The sequence below is a fragment of the Rattus rattus genome, chromosome 11 (assembly GCF_011064425.1).
Source record: "Rattus rattus isolate New Zealand chromosome 11, Rrattus_CSIRO_v1, whole genome shotgun sequence".
Lineage (NCBI taxonomy): Eukaryota > Metazoa > Chordata > Mammalia > Rodentia > Muridae > Rattus > Rattus rattus.
This window is the reverse complement of record NC_046164.1, coordinates 78,507,012-78,523,200: the sequence shown is the minus strand read 5'-3', so window position 1 is coordinate 78,523,200 and position 16,189 is coordinate 78,507,012. Positions and strand designations below refer to the sequence as shown.

General features: G+C 38.3%; 2 protein-coding genes across 3 annotated transcripts in view; both read right to left on the bottom strand.

Moving 5' to 3' along the window:
• Positions 1 to 16,189, bottom strand: part of Abca13 (ATP binding cassette subfamily A member 13) — a 564,237-nt gene that overhangs the window by 273,627 nt on the left and 274,421 nt on the right. The window lies entirely within an intron of this gene.
• The window catches only part of LOC116912347 (transmembrane protease serine 11G), a 39,072-nt gene that overhangs the window by 10,200 nt on the left and 12,683 nt on the right, over positions 1 to 16,189 (bottom strand). For both annotated transcript variants that reach the window (XM_032916399.1, XM_032916400.1), the window contains exons 2-5: positions 7,922 to 8,043; positions 6,630 to 6,748; positions 4,551 to 4,618; positions 3,853 to 4,013 (exon numbers count right to left, since the gene is read on the bottom strand). In XM_032916399.1, coding sequence (XP_032772290.1) covers positions 3,853 to 4,013; positions 4,551 to 4,618; positions 6,630 to 6,748; positions 7,922 to 8,043 — 470 coding nt within the window. The remainder of the gene's footprint in view (positions 1 to 3,852; positions 4,014 to 4,550; positions 4,619 to 6,629; positions 6,749 to 7,921; positions 8,044 to 16,189) is intronic.

Sequence of the window (16,189 nt, the reverse complement as noted above, 5' to 3'; positions counted from 1 at the left end):
TGGGAGGTTCTGCCAGAGCCTGACAAATACAGAGGCGGATGCTTGCAGCCAACCATTGAACTGAGAATGGGGTCCCTAATCGAGGAGTTAAAGAAAGGACTGAGGTAGCTGAGGGGGTTTACAACCTTATAGGAAGAACAACAATATCAACTAACCAGACCCCCCAGAACTTCCAGGGACTAAACCACCAACCAAAGAGAACACATGGAGCGACCCATGCCTCCAGCTTCATATGTAGCAGAGGATGGCCTTGTCGGGCATACTTGGTCCTATGAAGGCTAGATGCCCCAGTATAGGGGAATGCCAGGATGGGGAAGTGGGAGGGAGTGGGGTGGAGGGATGGGATAGGGGGTTTCTGGAGGGGAAACTAGGAAGGGGGATAACATTTGAAATGTAGATAAAGAAAATATCCAATAAAAAGTACGAAAAAAAGTTAATTATAGAAAATCTTTAGGATTAGGTTCTGTCAATAATAAAATTTTCTTATGGCTTTTCTTAGCATGGTTTTGCCAAGAGGCAAATCATCTGCCTTCTGTTTCATTAGTATTACATTTCTCATAGATAAACCAGACAACATTTTGTCTTTTGTCCTTATACCTACAATAAATTGCTCATATGCCGTTATGACCTTTAGTTATCATATATTGGTTTTACAACTAGCCTTAAAAGAATGTTTTCCCTGATCATGAATTCATTTCGAAACCTGCTTTCTATCCTAGTGCAATTAGTTCATGACACATGAAGGTTTACAGAGCCCTAATTGCCACTTTGCTATAAAAGTCTCAGTAATTACTAGTATTTAAGAGTTCTATAAAATCATTATTAGGTATTAGGAAATTATTTGTCTACATAGCATTACTATAAGAGAGTACATCTTCATTGATCTACAGAACATCAGCCCAAAAAGATTGGCTAATTCCCAGGGATCATTATGCTATTTAATAATAATGGGAAAGAAATTTAACAAGAATCAATTCTGAGATGAACTCTCTAAAAGCCTATCAATTTTAGTTTATCCATGGCAGCCATCCAAAATGATGGGCTATCTTTAGAAAGCCTTCTGTTAGGCTTTTGTCTCTCCTAGGGCATGACGTGTCTCCTGGCTTCAGACAGGGCATGACTGAATAGATGTACTTTTCTTGCCTGATAAAAATGTTGTACTGCTTCAATTCCGGACCAAGATTTGCAGACTCTTTTCTTCTTTTCTTCTATAAATGCAACGAGCTGCAGTCTACACTGTATTTGTGGATTCTGATCTGTGGGTTCAACTAACTCGCATTCAGAAATATTTGTAAACACTAAATCTGACACTATGTATCTTCCCATCATATTCCCTAAACAATATTGTATACCACATGCTTACATATAACTCATTCTATATTAGGTATTATAAAAATTCTCTAGTTTATTTAAAGTTCATGAAAGGGATTGGGGAAATTGGTCAGTAGTTTGCCTAGTATCTCAAGGTCTTGGGTTTGATTTATGGCCCCATCCCCTCCCCACCACACACACAAAATGCACGGGGACATCTGCATACATTGTATGGCAATACTGTGGCATTTTATATAAGAGACCTGATACTAACATTATTTCTTACAGTAAGAGAACTCTGGAAGGTGTAAAGACGATAAAATGACTTCAGAATTTGAGAAAGGATAAGTGCTGTGCTTCATAAAGTTTCTTTTCATAGACTAGGGACTGGAAAGGTCTGTCGATGCATAACTCTCAAGTTTAATCAATCCCAGGAAAAGTATATACGACGTACTAGGAAATGGGAAGGACAATTCAGATCTACCCAGACATCTACTGCAAAATCCAAGCCTGGAAGTCCACATCTCCAGAAGCAGTGACAGTAGGAAACCCTTGACCATCCCGGTTCCCATGTTGTAACGAAAGAACTAGTGGACAAACCAAAACATCTATGAAGACATCTTTAGACATCTGATTCTACTCAGTGGCATGAGGAGGCCCAGGTACACAGACAGAGATCTATCACACAGAGCAGTCTAGGGAAGCACATTCTACAAACCCTGACACTCTACTGATGCCATGTTGTGCTTACAGACAGGAGCCTAGCATGGCTGTCCTCTGAGAGGCTCTACAAGCATCTAACTGAGACAGATGTATATAATTACAGCCAACCATTGGTCTGAAATTGGGGACCCGTGTGAAAGAGTTAGGGGAAGGACTGAATGAGCTGAAAGGGATGGCAACCCCAAAGGAAGACCAAGAGTCTCAATAACTCAGACCCCTGGGAGCTCCCAGAGCCTAAGCCACCAACCAAAGAGCATACAGTGGGTGATCTGAAGCTCCAGGCACAAATGTAGCAGAAAACTGCCTTGTCTGGCCTCAGTTGGAGAGGATGTGCCAAATCCTGTAGAGACCTGATGCCCTGGGGGAAGGGAGATGCTTGGGAGTGGGGGGCATTTTCTCTGAGGCAAAGGGATGAAGAACTGTGAGCTGAGGGACCAGGAGGAGAGGCAAGGTCTGGAATGTAAATAAATAATTAATTTAAAAGAAAACAGAATGGCATCTCACGAATCTAAAAGACGGAACTGCCATTGAAATAATGAAAGTAGATGATAAATCCAGACTCCCGCCTTAAATAGGTTGACTTGTGCCAGAGAAGAAAACATCAATAGGACCAAGATTCTCCTAGCATACACTGTTTGGGATACACAAGCTTCCGTACAAAATGAAACAAAACAGAATAGGAAATCTATCATTTGAATGAGGACACAATCAACCAGTGCTATTTTGGGAAGAGCTATCACTCTAGAAATAGCCGACGTAGAGTTTTGAAGAGCTGCTGCCATCAAATGTAATAAATGAAAAATAGAAAAGATCACAAATCAGTAGAATGAATAAATATAGTCACAGAGGAAAAGATCACTGAAAATGATTGCAATTAACAGGCGAATAGGCAAGCTATGAGAATAATAGCAGCAGTGGGAACAGAGGAACTGGCTTGCTGATGTCTTTGTGCAGATGGTGGGAACCACATCAGTGAACCCGAGGACCAGAGCAGAACCATTCAGCTTGAAGAAGAGAGTAAAACTATCCAAATGAGCAAAGCCTCCCGTGTGTATGGGATACCATACAGAGCACTGCTGCTTGTGAATTTTTAAAAGTGAGGGAAATAACTGTGGGTCTAAAAAAGAGCATTGAAACAGAATGGTTGAAAACTCCTCAAATTTGTGAAAGACAAGGGTTCAAATTTGTGTAGGTTCAAACTGTATAGGCTCAAATAAAATGAGAAAACTCCAAATGCAATAAAAGTAAAAATCTTATCACATAAAAGAATCTTAGAGAAAATAAATATTAATGAGAGCAGGATGAATCTCAAATTGACTTTTAAAAGACCCCTTTTGTATCTTGCTCACTTTCAAGGGTCTGAGTTACTTCACAGAACAGAAAATCAATCACTTGGCAGAACCGCACTCCCTGCCCAGTGCTGAGTGCCCTGTTTATGGGTTATTGGGTAGAGCAGGGACATTTCCTGTAGCCATGGAAGAATAGTCTGTTGTAAAAGGAAAGATCGATAGTGGAGGCTAGGTGGTTTTAAATACCACACTCATTGTTATATAACTGAAATGATGTTGCTAAAGTTTGATTTAATAACAGAAAATATTTTCATATCTGGGTAATCAGACAGTTTCTGTGATTATTTTCATGCCAACCCAGGGAAGCTAATCTTTGGTGTGAATTTCATGACAATTTGTGCACTATCCAGTGACTCAGAGACCTAGAATAAAAATGGATTTGTTTTATAGTGACATCAAAAAGCTTTCTCTGTAGACAGAAGATTCTTAAAAAGTGTTAACTATTGAGAGAAGAAAAAAGTGGTCTTGCCTCTAAGGTAAGGTAAGGAAATGTCTCTCTTCAAGAAGCTCTGGGAGGACTGCAACTTCTTATTCAAAATGCTATCAGCTTGACTTCTCAAAGTACCCGCATTCTTACGGGGAATCTGAAATTTAATCAGTATGTCTGCTTTCACACCATCATTACTGGGCCTGGAAAAGAAAGGCACCAAAGTGAGGCAACGGCCCAGTAATTATTATTAATACCATATTATTAGTACTTAACTATTACTTGTATCCCTAAGAAAATAAAACACATATTTCATAGAGTTTATTGTCATGAATTTCCCCTTATATATCACACATATGTTAAGACTTAGATTACCCTATGCTTGTAACACTTGATCATAATCATGTGGAAAAAAGAATATATATATATATATATTATTGTGTTTAAATATTCCTAGCAGATGTTTACTAAAAAGCAAGCAAGATAAACAGATGTAATTAGGACTGATGAAATCTCCATGTGAAATGTAGAAGTTTAGAGAGAATGAGGAGAAGAATACAGTTCATGATTATTCAACTAACTCCCCCACTCTAGTCTGTGTAGGAACAATTGCAGTGTGAAAAGACGGTGCTAGTTTTCCTGTGCTGTATGTAAGGTCTTTAGATCCTGGCTGCAGAGAGAATGGGTAAAGAATAACTAGATAGTACAAATTGGCCTTTTCATCATGTGAACTTAGTTACCGGAAGATGACAACTTGAGATTTGACATAATGATGCTTTAAACTGGATCTTTGAAATATCACATCTATCTGAAAAATAAAAAAGAGAATGTAGTTAAATATTAATTTTATACATTTCAAAATACTTCAAACCCCTTGTGATACAAAATACAAAAAAAAAACCCATAACATTTGTTTATAATAATTTCGAAGAAGCTCATTTGAACATAATCTTATTGTCATGTAATCATTCCTATAATTGGAAAAACTTCCCATGTGTTTGAAGGTGATTAGTGCAGAGTTGAACTGAGGCAGACATTTCAAAAGCAGGAGCTGGAGGCCCAGAGCCTGTCTGTGTAAGGTTGCCATGGACACCTATGCACTCAGCAACCAACATTTTTAAACTCTGAGTGCTGCAAAGATCAATTTTTAAGTTTTGGTGGAACAGTTTCAGATGAAGTTTTGATCCATTGGAGAATGGGTTGTGAGGAGGATGCATACACTGTTAGGCACTTCTCCAAACTTAATTACTTATGAAGAGAAATGTACAAAATATTTACTTAGGATAAAATACGTCTATGACTGCTACAGTGTGTCATTTGTCATTCTGATGCGGAGTCCTTCAGCAGTGGCGAATGATTCTAGAACTTACTTCTTACCAAAGCAGGAGCAATAGCGACAGGTTGATGGCTTTGGCAAGCCCATTTATTGTCATTGACTCATGGGACTGGCTTGTCAGAAGGAAAAACTTATCTTATGTTAACCTTTTTTTTTCCTGCAGGTGACATCATTTATGACAAACACTTGCAAAGTACTTATAATATGGCATGTATTAGGTATCTAAGTTCTTTTTTTAATCTTTATTAACTTGAGTATTTCTTATTTATATTTTGATTGTTATTCCCCTTCCTGGTTTCTGGGCCAACATCCCCCTAACCCCTCCCCCTCCCCTCCCCTTCTATATGGGTGTTCCCCTCCCCATCCTCCCCCCCATTACCACCCTCCCCCCAACAATCACCTTCACTGAGGGTTCAGTCTTGGCAGGACCCAGGGCTTTCCCTTCCACTGGTGCTCTTACTAGGCTATTCATTGCTACCTATGAGGTTGGAGCCCAGGGTCAGTCCATGTATAGTCTTTGGGTAGTGGCTTAGTCCCTGGATGCTCTGGTTGGTTGGCATTGTTGTTCATATGGGGTCTCGAGCCCCTTCAAGCTCTTCCAGTCCTTTCTCTGATTCCTTCAATGGGGGTCCCGTTCTCAGTTCAGTGGTTTGCTGCTGGCATTCGCCTATGTATTTATCTTATGCTAACCTTGACCAAGCCGAGTCTGAGCAGGCAGCGCACAGATCTCAGCGGGACAACCAAAGAGTGAAAGGAAGCGTGTGAGGCTAGGGCTGTTTCTCATCTCATTTAGTTTATGAAATTCTCTTCAATAGAATGTCACACGATGCCATACGCAACAGGCTGTTGAGAGGAATGCCAGATGAGAGCTATTAATAAAACAAATGGCTGCATGGTTCTTTCTAACTTATTTAAAGGGATTTTTGTGCAAAACATTTTATTCGTACATGTATCATTTATATAATAAGACTAATATATATGAACTTATGAAATGTTCAGAAAATCTAGAGAACCTGTTATACTTCGATTATATGTGCATCCTTGTACATGTACAAACACTTGTCGTCACTTACATATTATGTAAGTAGTCTGCATTATTGATTGTTGAACCTCATGGGAAATATACGATGTCCAATTTAATTACTGGTCTTCATGTTTACTTTTAAGGAAATGTTCACTCTATCCTCAAATAGTACTGTTAAATTCGTCAAGAAAGTCTGTACCAGAGATGGAGTCTGACTTGCACCATATTGTTTACAAGCTAACCGTCTTCTCTACACTGTTTTGCTTTGTTTTGCATGCCTGCGTGCTGTGTTATGTGTATTCACATGTCTAGAAGAGCATGCCTACATGTGGATACCTGTACATGTGTAAATGAATTTGGATGAGGGCAGAAGTTGATATCAGGCATCTGCCTCTACTTCTTGCCCCCTTTATACACTTTCAGGGTAGCAAGGATGCTGATAGCGGAGTATAGATTTACCTCATTGTTGATTTTTTGTTTCAGGTTAATCTGCAATTTTGACTGCTCTTCGGACAAATCTGAGCTATATTTAATACTGGGAATCCAAAAGGAGGCCTGGTAGTAATGAGTCTTCTCTTCTGAAAGGAGAAAGCAGGTGGATAACTTCCACTAATCCCCTTGAACCAAGGAAGTAGCAGATTGATTATTTTTTTTCTCTGATAACTTTTATGTTGAAAGCTAGGTCCTCCATATAATAGTCCTGAATGCCATGGACACTCTAACAGGTGGAAGAGTGAGTAGGACTGGACTGTGGCTGGTCGCCCAGAGGTTAATATTGCTTTTACAGAGTGGGTTAGTTCTCACGGAGTAGGTTAACTCCTATGGAACTCAGCCTCTTCTGTATGTTATGCCATCTTGTCATGTGATCTCTTTTTCAGATCTACTCACTTCTGACATGCTCTCCTTTCATAACTACATTCCACCGTGTGATTGAACTTCTTGCAGACACCAAAACTAGCCTATGTCACTGTCAGAAACGACGTCTTTTATTAATAAACATATTCTGCTTTCTAAAGCATTTTATTATAGCAACAGTAAAGAAACTGATAGTCATATATTTGGTACACTTCAGGAAATTAAATATCCAATAACTGTAGCCAGTCTCTTCACCATCCAATCATTTTAAGATCACCTATCTTCATAACCAGCAGGGTTGTGTGCTGTGTCCTGACATAATTACTACCTATTATAGGTGTCAATTCATAGTAAGTGACAATTTGTACTTTAAACTGTTAAGTAATGATACAGTAAGTTGACAGCAAAGTGAAAATTTCTACTACAATAAAGTTTTGCTATTACACTATATATCATCGCACCATAAATATCATATCTTGAGAACTTCTTGTGCTATTCAAAGAATAGTATTGCATGAACAGCATCAGGTTTAAATAGCAGAAATAAGGGCTGGAGAGATGGTTCAGTGGTTAAGAGCACTGACTGCTCTTCCAAAGGTCCTGAGTTCAAATCCCAGAAACCACATGGTGGCTCGCAACCATCTGTAATGAGATCTGATGCCCTCTTCTGGTGTGCCTGAAGATTGCTACAGTGTACTGATACAATAATAAATTAATTAATTAATTAATTAAAAAACAGTAGAAATAAATTTTGCATTAAGGTTTATTATTCCCCAAATTTATTCAAAGGAAAATTTCATTTTTGGCATCGAAGAAAAGGCTAAAATTTAGAAATATATGCAATATATGTAGGGAGTCCTTAAGTTTCCAAAGTATTATAATAAAGTTGGGCCTCACCATACACCAAAAAGTAAACAAGGAGACCGATGAGCACTGCTAAAGCCAACAGAACAGCCGTGGTGGTGAGGGCAACTGTCCAGGGTTTGCAGACACGTTCTCTTCTACCCAGGATTCCTGGCCTTTTGAGAGAAAAATGCATATTAAAAACAAGTATGGCCCTATGACAAATATTTTTGATATTCAAATTGTTTCTCCCTAGAGTTCTTTATTAGCTTATATTGTATTTGGTAACATTTGAACATATCTTTTGAAATAATTGAAAGAAAATATTACAAAAATCAAACTGACTTTTTAACTTTAAAGAGTCAGCATCATGCAAAGGTTACTAAAGTAAATAATTTCTGGTTCACAATGAGAGGTATCCTGGATTATTCTTCTTCTTCTTCTTCTTCTCCTTCTCCTTCTCCTTCTCCTTCTCCTTCCCCTTCCGCTTCTCCTTCTCCTTCCTCTTCTCCTTCTGCTTCTCCTTCTCCCTCTCCTTCTCCTCCTCCTTCTCCTTCTTCTCCTTCTCCTTCTTCTTCTTCTTCTTCTTCTTCTTCTTCTTCTTCTTCTTCTTCTTCTTCTTCTTCTTCTTCTTCTTCTTCTTCTTCTTCTTCCTCTTTCCTCCTCCTCCTCCTCTTCTTAGTAAATTAACTAATGTCACAAATGTGGTTCTGATGGGCTTCAGATCACAATAAACATCTCAGCATTATGCCATCTGGACCACTATTCTAATGCAATGAATCACAGCAGTTAATAGATTACTGGTTGAGGGATGGGGTCACTCACCCATCTCAAAAATTTTAACTCAGAAGGGTTTCCTATCTGAAGGAAACGCAAAGAGAAGGGGCAAAGAGTGGAGCAAAGACTGAAGGGAAGAGAGAGAGTCTAGATCCATCTAGGGATCCATTCCAGCTATAGACACCAAACTCAGACACTATTGCTGAAGCCAAAATTGCTTGCTGCTGACAGGAGCTTGGTATGGCTGTCCTCTGAGAGTCTCTGCCAGAGTATTTGACAAATACAGATATGCATGTTCACAGCCAATGGAGGACTTAGGGGAAAGACTAAAGGATCTGAAGGAGTTTGAAATCCTATAGGAAGAACAACAATATCAACCAACCAGACACCCCAGAGCTCCCAGAACTAAACAACCAACCAAAGAGTACACATGGAGGGACCCATGGCTCCAGCTGCACATGTAGCAGAGGACTTTCTTATCTGGCATCAATGGGAAGGGACCTTGGTCCTGTGGAGACTCCATGACCCAGAGAAATGATAGGGTGGTGAGGGGGGAGTGAGTAGGTGGGTGAGTGGAGGAGCTCCCTCATAGAAGTAGGGGGAGGGGAGAAAATAGGGAGTTTGAAGAGGGGAAACTGGGAAGGAGGATAACATTTCAAATGTAGCCAAATAAAATAACCAATAAACAAAGGATTACCAGTGCCTCAAAGAGAAGATATCAAGGACGGAAATAGGACTCAAAGGAAAGACCTCTACAATACAAAAGAGAACCTAGAAGAGTGGCCACTTCCCATGGGTCTGCTAGAGTTGTTTTTTGTTGGTTGGTTTGCTTGTTTGATTGGTTGGTTGGTTAGATGGTTGGTTGGTCTTTTCTATCCTTTTATACTTAAGGCAAGGTACTGTGTATATATAGATAGGACATGCAATTTGTACTGAATATAAGGAACATGGGATTAGGGCAGACTCAGTCAAGCAGCAAAACATAATTATAATAAATAATAAGCAGCAAAATAAAAAAATCATCAATGTAACAAATAAACATAAATATTGAGAACTCAGAACTCTGGTCTGATGAGTATTACATAGGGTTATAACACTTAATCCTGTGGTTTTTAAAAATATAATATTACTAGGATAAAGTAAAATATAATCAGAAACAGAACATCAGCTTAAATACAAATATTATGATAATAGTATCAGTGATTTGGAAATACGCCAAAAAGCATTTGCTTCTGATGAATGCAAATGTCTGAAGATGGCATGAAGTGACTGATCGCTTGGGAAGCTCTATGGAAACAGGATATTATGATAGCTTTTTTCCATATGTCTGGGTCTGCAAAGACTGTAAAGAAAAATCTGATCAATTATAGAGTTGGGGCAAGATAATACTGGCATGTGTTGGCAGCATGATCAAATATATAGAGAAACTGTACAGAAATATAACTCTAAATGTTTACTGCATTAACTCTTGTTCTGTACAAACTATCCTTGAACACTGGGATTGATTTTCCCTGGGATTGGTGTTTGGTAGTGGAAAGACAAAAATGTAGTGCCAGTGATGATCTGGAGGGAATGGAGATGTCTCTGCAATACCAAAGAGAACGCAGCAGAAGAATGTCCTCTTTCCATGTGTTGAATTCTAAGTGAGATAATATGCCAACCGGGCATTGACATTATTGGAAAGTCATTTTGCCTCCTGGCAATGAGAAAGTGTAAGGGATCTGAACTTCAAACCTCATGTTTTCCCAGAGCAAATTGGTTTTTGCAAATTTGGTGTATCAAATGAGAATGAGTTTGCTTTCATTGCCAGGTAAACTCACTCCAAAATATTTAAGTCTTGATTTTCTGTAAAGAACATATGTCTCTTTATTTTAGTTTCGTACTGACGTCATTTTAATTTAATTCCAAGGTCTGTACTAAACAGGTAGAAGCTTGTCCTTCTTAGGTACTTGGTAAGTGCTTACATACTAACTGAATGAATGTGACATGAACGGAGAGTAATAAATTATTAGCCACTCAAAAATCAGAGTTCTACGGGGACTGAAGTTCTTCATGCTTGGCAGGAGAAGACATTTAAGTGAGCACTACCTGTATTCTAGGTACAAATCATCAAATCTGTTATCAAACATCACTGTGTGACATTTCTCTTTTCTCTCCTTCTTGGCTTCCTACTTCCCATAATCCCTCCAACTCAAATCATCTGGTTTTGGTCAGCCTATCCCAGTGAGATGGCCAAACAGGCTCATTGTAGTGCAGGAAGATGATTGATTTGGAGACACCTCTGATGTAACACAAGGAAAACCACAAGTGACTTTTTCTTTATGGCGCCATATCATCATGACCAGTCAGTGACAGACGCTACACACTCATCATGTCAGAATAGAAAGTCCTTCACAAAGATTCTATTCCCCTGTCCCATTTATTTAAATGGGAATGCTTTCTAGACAGTCTGATAGGTAGGTGCTCTTTAAACAAAGCGTCAGCAGAATTTTAAAAAGCATACCTACTTTGTCAACATTCATCACGCCTTCAATGTTAAAGTCTTTGATTAAAGTCCATCGTCAGATGCTTTTCCTCCAGATGGGTCTCCTTCCGTCTATTCTTTCTCCTAAAGATTATCGAATGCTTTATTTCGCAAAACTAGTGTCGCTTGGTGATGTAAAGGACTAGTAAAGGATTTCTCTCCTGCATAGTAGTGGCCATAAAAATCAGAAAGGATCTAATGAGGGACTTAGCATCATGGTGTCAAATGTAGATTGTGCAGCTAGCACACGATTCTTAGGTAGGTTATCCCCCCAGCCACCCTTTACACAATCACTCCGTTTCTGTGTGTGGAGCTTTCTTCTCCTGTAAAATGATTGTAATAGTCCCTAGTGGGCTTATCACATGACCAAAATAGAGCTCATTGAAAATGTAAGCACTTGTAGAACAGTAGCTGAAACCTGGCAAGGACTCTGGAGCTTGGGTTATTTGATTGCTGCTCTTAACCAGGTCTCTTATGTTTTACAAGGGCAGATGAGAAAGCATAATGCAGAGGAAATTTGTACACAGAAGGATTAAAGTGAACCCTTGGGGTAGGCTGCTTCCTAGGGATGTATTACTAAGGAGGGAAACAGAGGGAGGCAGTAGAGGGAGGACATTGGAGTCCGAGTGGAAACAGTATCATAGTTTGGAGAGCAGTTGGGAGAACTAACAAAGCACTGATTGTCCCCATAGATCCTTCATCATATAAGATAGATTCCATATTTGAGATATGGAAATCACCAGTAATTTCACAAAGTTGGAAATAGTCGTTATGTAATGAATGCCATGGGGAAAGAACTACTGGGACAATTTGATGCACAAGGAACTTGTCAGGTAAAGATAAATAAATTATCTATTTGAAAGTTTTACTTCCTTAGCTATGAAAAATAAAGACATCCTAGAAAAATCATTATATAAAAACTATGTAATAATAAGGTTCTTGTCTATAATCTCAGTGGCTGGGTGATGATGATGATGATGGTGGTGGTGGTGATTGTACCAACAGATACAGTAGTACCTACAAAATTGATGATATAAGGTGTAAATACTGAAAGTAATACTAGACATTAAATGAGATTTGTGGTTTCGCTCCATTTTCCTGCTCCAACAGGCTATGTGCCTTGCTTTCATAACCCCACCTCATTTGAAATAAAACGTAATGTTTCATAATAGGAAGGTTAACTCACATCAGCAGTAAAATGTAATGAAAATAAATGATGTTTCAGTTCAACAGGGAGTAACATTGGTCTAGATGTATAGTCATTCATAACTCGGTACAAATTTATAAATGTATGTTTCAGAAAAGGAACTTTAGGGTATTGAGATAATTAGAACTGTATTAAGTCCCCAAACATATGCATAAGAATATCATTGATCAAGACTGTTGAGGACAGTGTCCAAAAATTCCTTCCCCAAAATTTTTCCCAATATGGTGCTCTTATTCTTCTGTTTGATGGTGCTGGTAGGTAGATGTTCTCGCTGTCTTTAAAATATTTTCAATTAAGAATTAACAAATTTTGACCTACACATGAAAATTAGGGCTTGTTTTTCAAAGTATAAGTATGAACAAACATTATTTACAAATCTTGCATTATGAACATTTTCTGTATATGACGGTTGGGAAATAGATTATATTTAAAAAATAAGACTTGAGGCTTGGATGTAAATACATTTGAGGGATATATTTTTAAAGTGCTAGATAATTATGAGGATCATGAAAGAGGAAACAGTTGGGGAATAACACAGACAGGCTTTCATTGCTATGGAGTTCATGAGCTAGCAGAGATCAAAACAAATATGTAACCTGACAAGTTTTGTCTTAAACAAAACCTCATTAGTTAGGAAGTGACTGGATGCCAGAGTTGAGGACCAGAGTCAGGTGCTTAACTGGGTAGCAGAGAGTCATCCCGCCCAAAGTGCTCTTTGAGTTAAGAAGTGAATTAAAGAAACTGGCTCAAATAAGAAGCTAATACCAGGGCTGGAGAGATGGCAAAAGCACTGACTGCTTTACAGAGGTCCCAGGAGTTCAATTCCCAGAACCACATGGTGGCTCACAACCATCTGTAAAGAAATCTGATGCCCTCAAATAAGACAGTTAAGCCTTATATATAATAAATGAAAAATTTAAAAAAAAAAAAAAAAGCTAATAAAACATAAAATAAAAAAATAAAGTTAGGGAAGAAATTAATGAAATAGAGATAAAAGAGCAACCCACAAACCAACCAAAGAATTAGGTCTTTAAAAACATTAGTAAGATTAACAAACTGTCAAGAAGATACAGAAAGAAGATCCAAATTAACAAAATTAGAGATGAAAGGGATAATGTTACAGTAAATGCCAAAGAAATTTACATCCTAAGAGAATACTTTGAAAACATTAAAAAGATGGGAAGCCGTAAAGAAGCATATGAATTTTCAAATTCACATGGCTCACCAAGATTGAAGTCAGAAAATACAAACAACTTAGATCACTTACAAACACTGAAATCAAAGCTGTAATAAAAAGTCTCTCTACAAGGAAAGCTAAGGACTAGGATTCATTCGTGAATTCTGCCAACCATTCAAGCGTAATCTAGCATCAGTATTTTTAAATTCATTCCATAAAGTGGAACAAGGGAAGACACTACCAAATACACTCTATGAGGCCAGAATGACCCTGGTACCAAAACCACACACACACACACACACACACACACACACACACACACACACACACAGAGAGAGAGAGAAAGAGAGAGAGAGAGAGAGAATCCTGAGTAGCCAGCATAATAAATGGACTATGAATGTAATATGTGTGTCTGTATATGTATGTGTGCGTGTGTGTATGTATGTATGTATGCATGTATGTATGTTTGTATATATTTATATATGTACATACGTATGTATATGTCTGTGTGTGCCTCTGTGTGTGTATTTCTGTGTCTCTCTTTCTGTTTGTGTGTCTGTTTCCCTCTCTCTCTCTCTCTTTCTCTGTGTGTGTGTGTGTGTGTGTGTGTGTTTGTGTGTGTGTGTGTGTGTGTGTGTGTGCGCACACATGCGTGTACATAACAGTAATTATAGAAGATGAGGTCATGAATTTGAGAGAGATTGCAGTTCATAGAAACTGTTGGTGAACCTCATGGTACTTTCTCCAAAATTGACCATATAATTGGTGATAAAACAGGACTCAACAGATACAGAAAGATAGAAATAATCCCATGCGTCCTATCAGACCACCATGGGCTAAAGCAGGTCTTCAATAACAATAAGGGAAGAATGCCCACATATACGTGGAAGTTGAACAATGCTCTACTCAATGATAACCTGGTCAAGGAAGAAATAAAGAAATTAAAGACCTCTTAGAATTTAATGAAAATGAAGGCACAACATACCCAAACTTATGGGACACAATGAAAGCTGTGCTAAGAGGAAAACTCATAGCTCTGAGTGCCTGCAGAAAGAAACAGGAGAGAGCATATGTCAGCAGCTTGACAGCACACCTAAAGGCTCTGGAACAAAAAAAAGCAAATACACCCAGACGAGTAGAAGGCAGGAAATAATCAAACTCAGAGCTGAAATCAACTAAATAGAAACAAAAAGGACTATACAAAGAATCAACAGAACCAAAAGCTGGTTCTTTGAGAAAATCAACAAGATAGATAAACCCTTAGCCAGACTAACCAGAGGACACAGAGAGTGCATCCAAATTAACAAAATCAGAAATGAAAAGGGAGACATAACTACAGATTCAGAGGAAATTTGAAAAATCATCAGATCCTACTACAAAAGCCTATATTCAACAAAACTTGAAAATGTGGAGGAAATGGACAATTTCCTAGACAGATACCAGGTACCGAAGTTAAATCAGGAACAGATAAACCAGTTAAACAACCCCATAACTCCTAACGAAATAGAAGCAGTCATTAAAGATCTCCCAACCAAAAAGAGCCCAGGTCCAGACAGGTTCAGTGCAGAATTCTATCAGACCTTCATAGAAGACCTCATACCAATACTATCCAAACTATTCCAAAAAATTGAAACAGATGGAGCACTACTGAATTCCTTCTATGAAGCCACAATTACTCTTATACCTAAACCACACAAAGACCCAACAAAGAAAGAGAACTTCAGACCAATTTCCCTTATGAATATCGACGCAAAAATATTCAATAAAATTCTTGCAAGCTGAATCCAAGAGCACATGAAAACAATCATCCACCAAGATCAAGTAGGCTTGATCCCAGGCATGCAGGGATGGTTTAATATACGGGAAACCATCAACGTAATTCACTATATAAACAAACTGAAAGATAAAAACCATTTGATCATTTCATTAGATGCTGAGAAAGCATTTGACAAAATTCAACACCCCTTCATGATAAAAGTCCTGGAAAGAACAGGAATTCAAGGCCCATACCTAAACATAGTAAAAGCCATATACAGCAAACCAGTAGCTAACATTAAACTAAATGGAGAGAAACTTGAAGCAATCCCATTAAAATCAGGGACTAGACAAGTCTGCCCACTCTCTCCCTACTTATTCAATATAGTTCTTGAAATTCTAGCCAGAGCAATCAGACAACAAAAGGAGGTCAAGGGGATACAGATCGGAAAAGAAGAAGTCAAAATATCACTATTTGCAGATGATATGATAGTATATTTAAGTGATCCCAAAAGTTCCACCAGAGAACTACTGAAGCTGATAAACAACTTCAGCAAAGTGGCTGGGTATAAAATTAACTCAAATAAATCAGTAGCCTTCCTCTACACACAAGAAAAACAAGCTGAGAAAGAAATTAGGGAAATGACACCCTTCATAATAGTCCCAAATAATATAAAGTACCTCGGTGTGACTTTAACCAAGCAAGTGAAAGATCTGTATGATAAGAACTTCAAGCCTCTGAGGAAAGAAATTGAAGAAGACCTCAGAAGATGGAAAGATCTCCCATGCTCATGGATTGGCAGGAATAATATAGTAAAAATGGCCATTTTACCAAAAGTGATCTACAGATTCAATGCAATCCCCATCAAAATTCCAATCTAA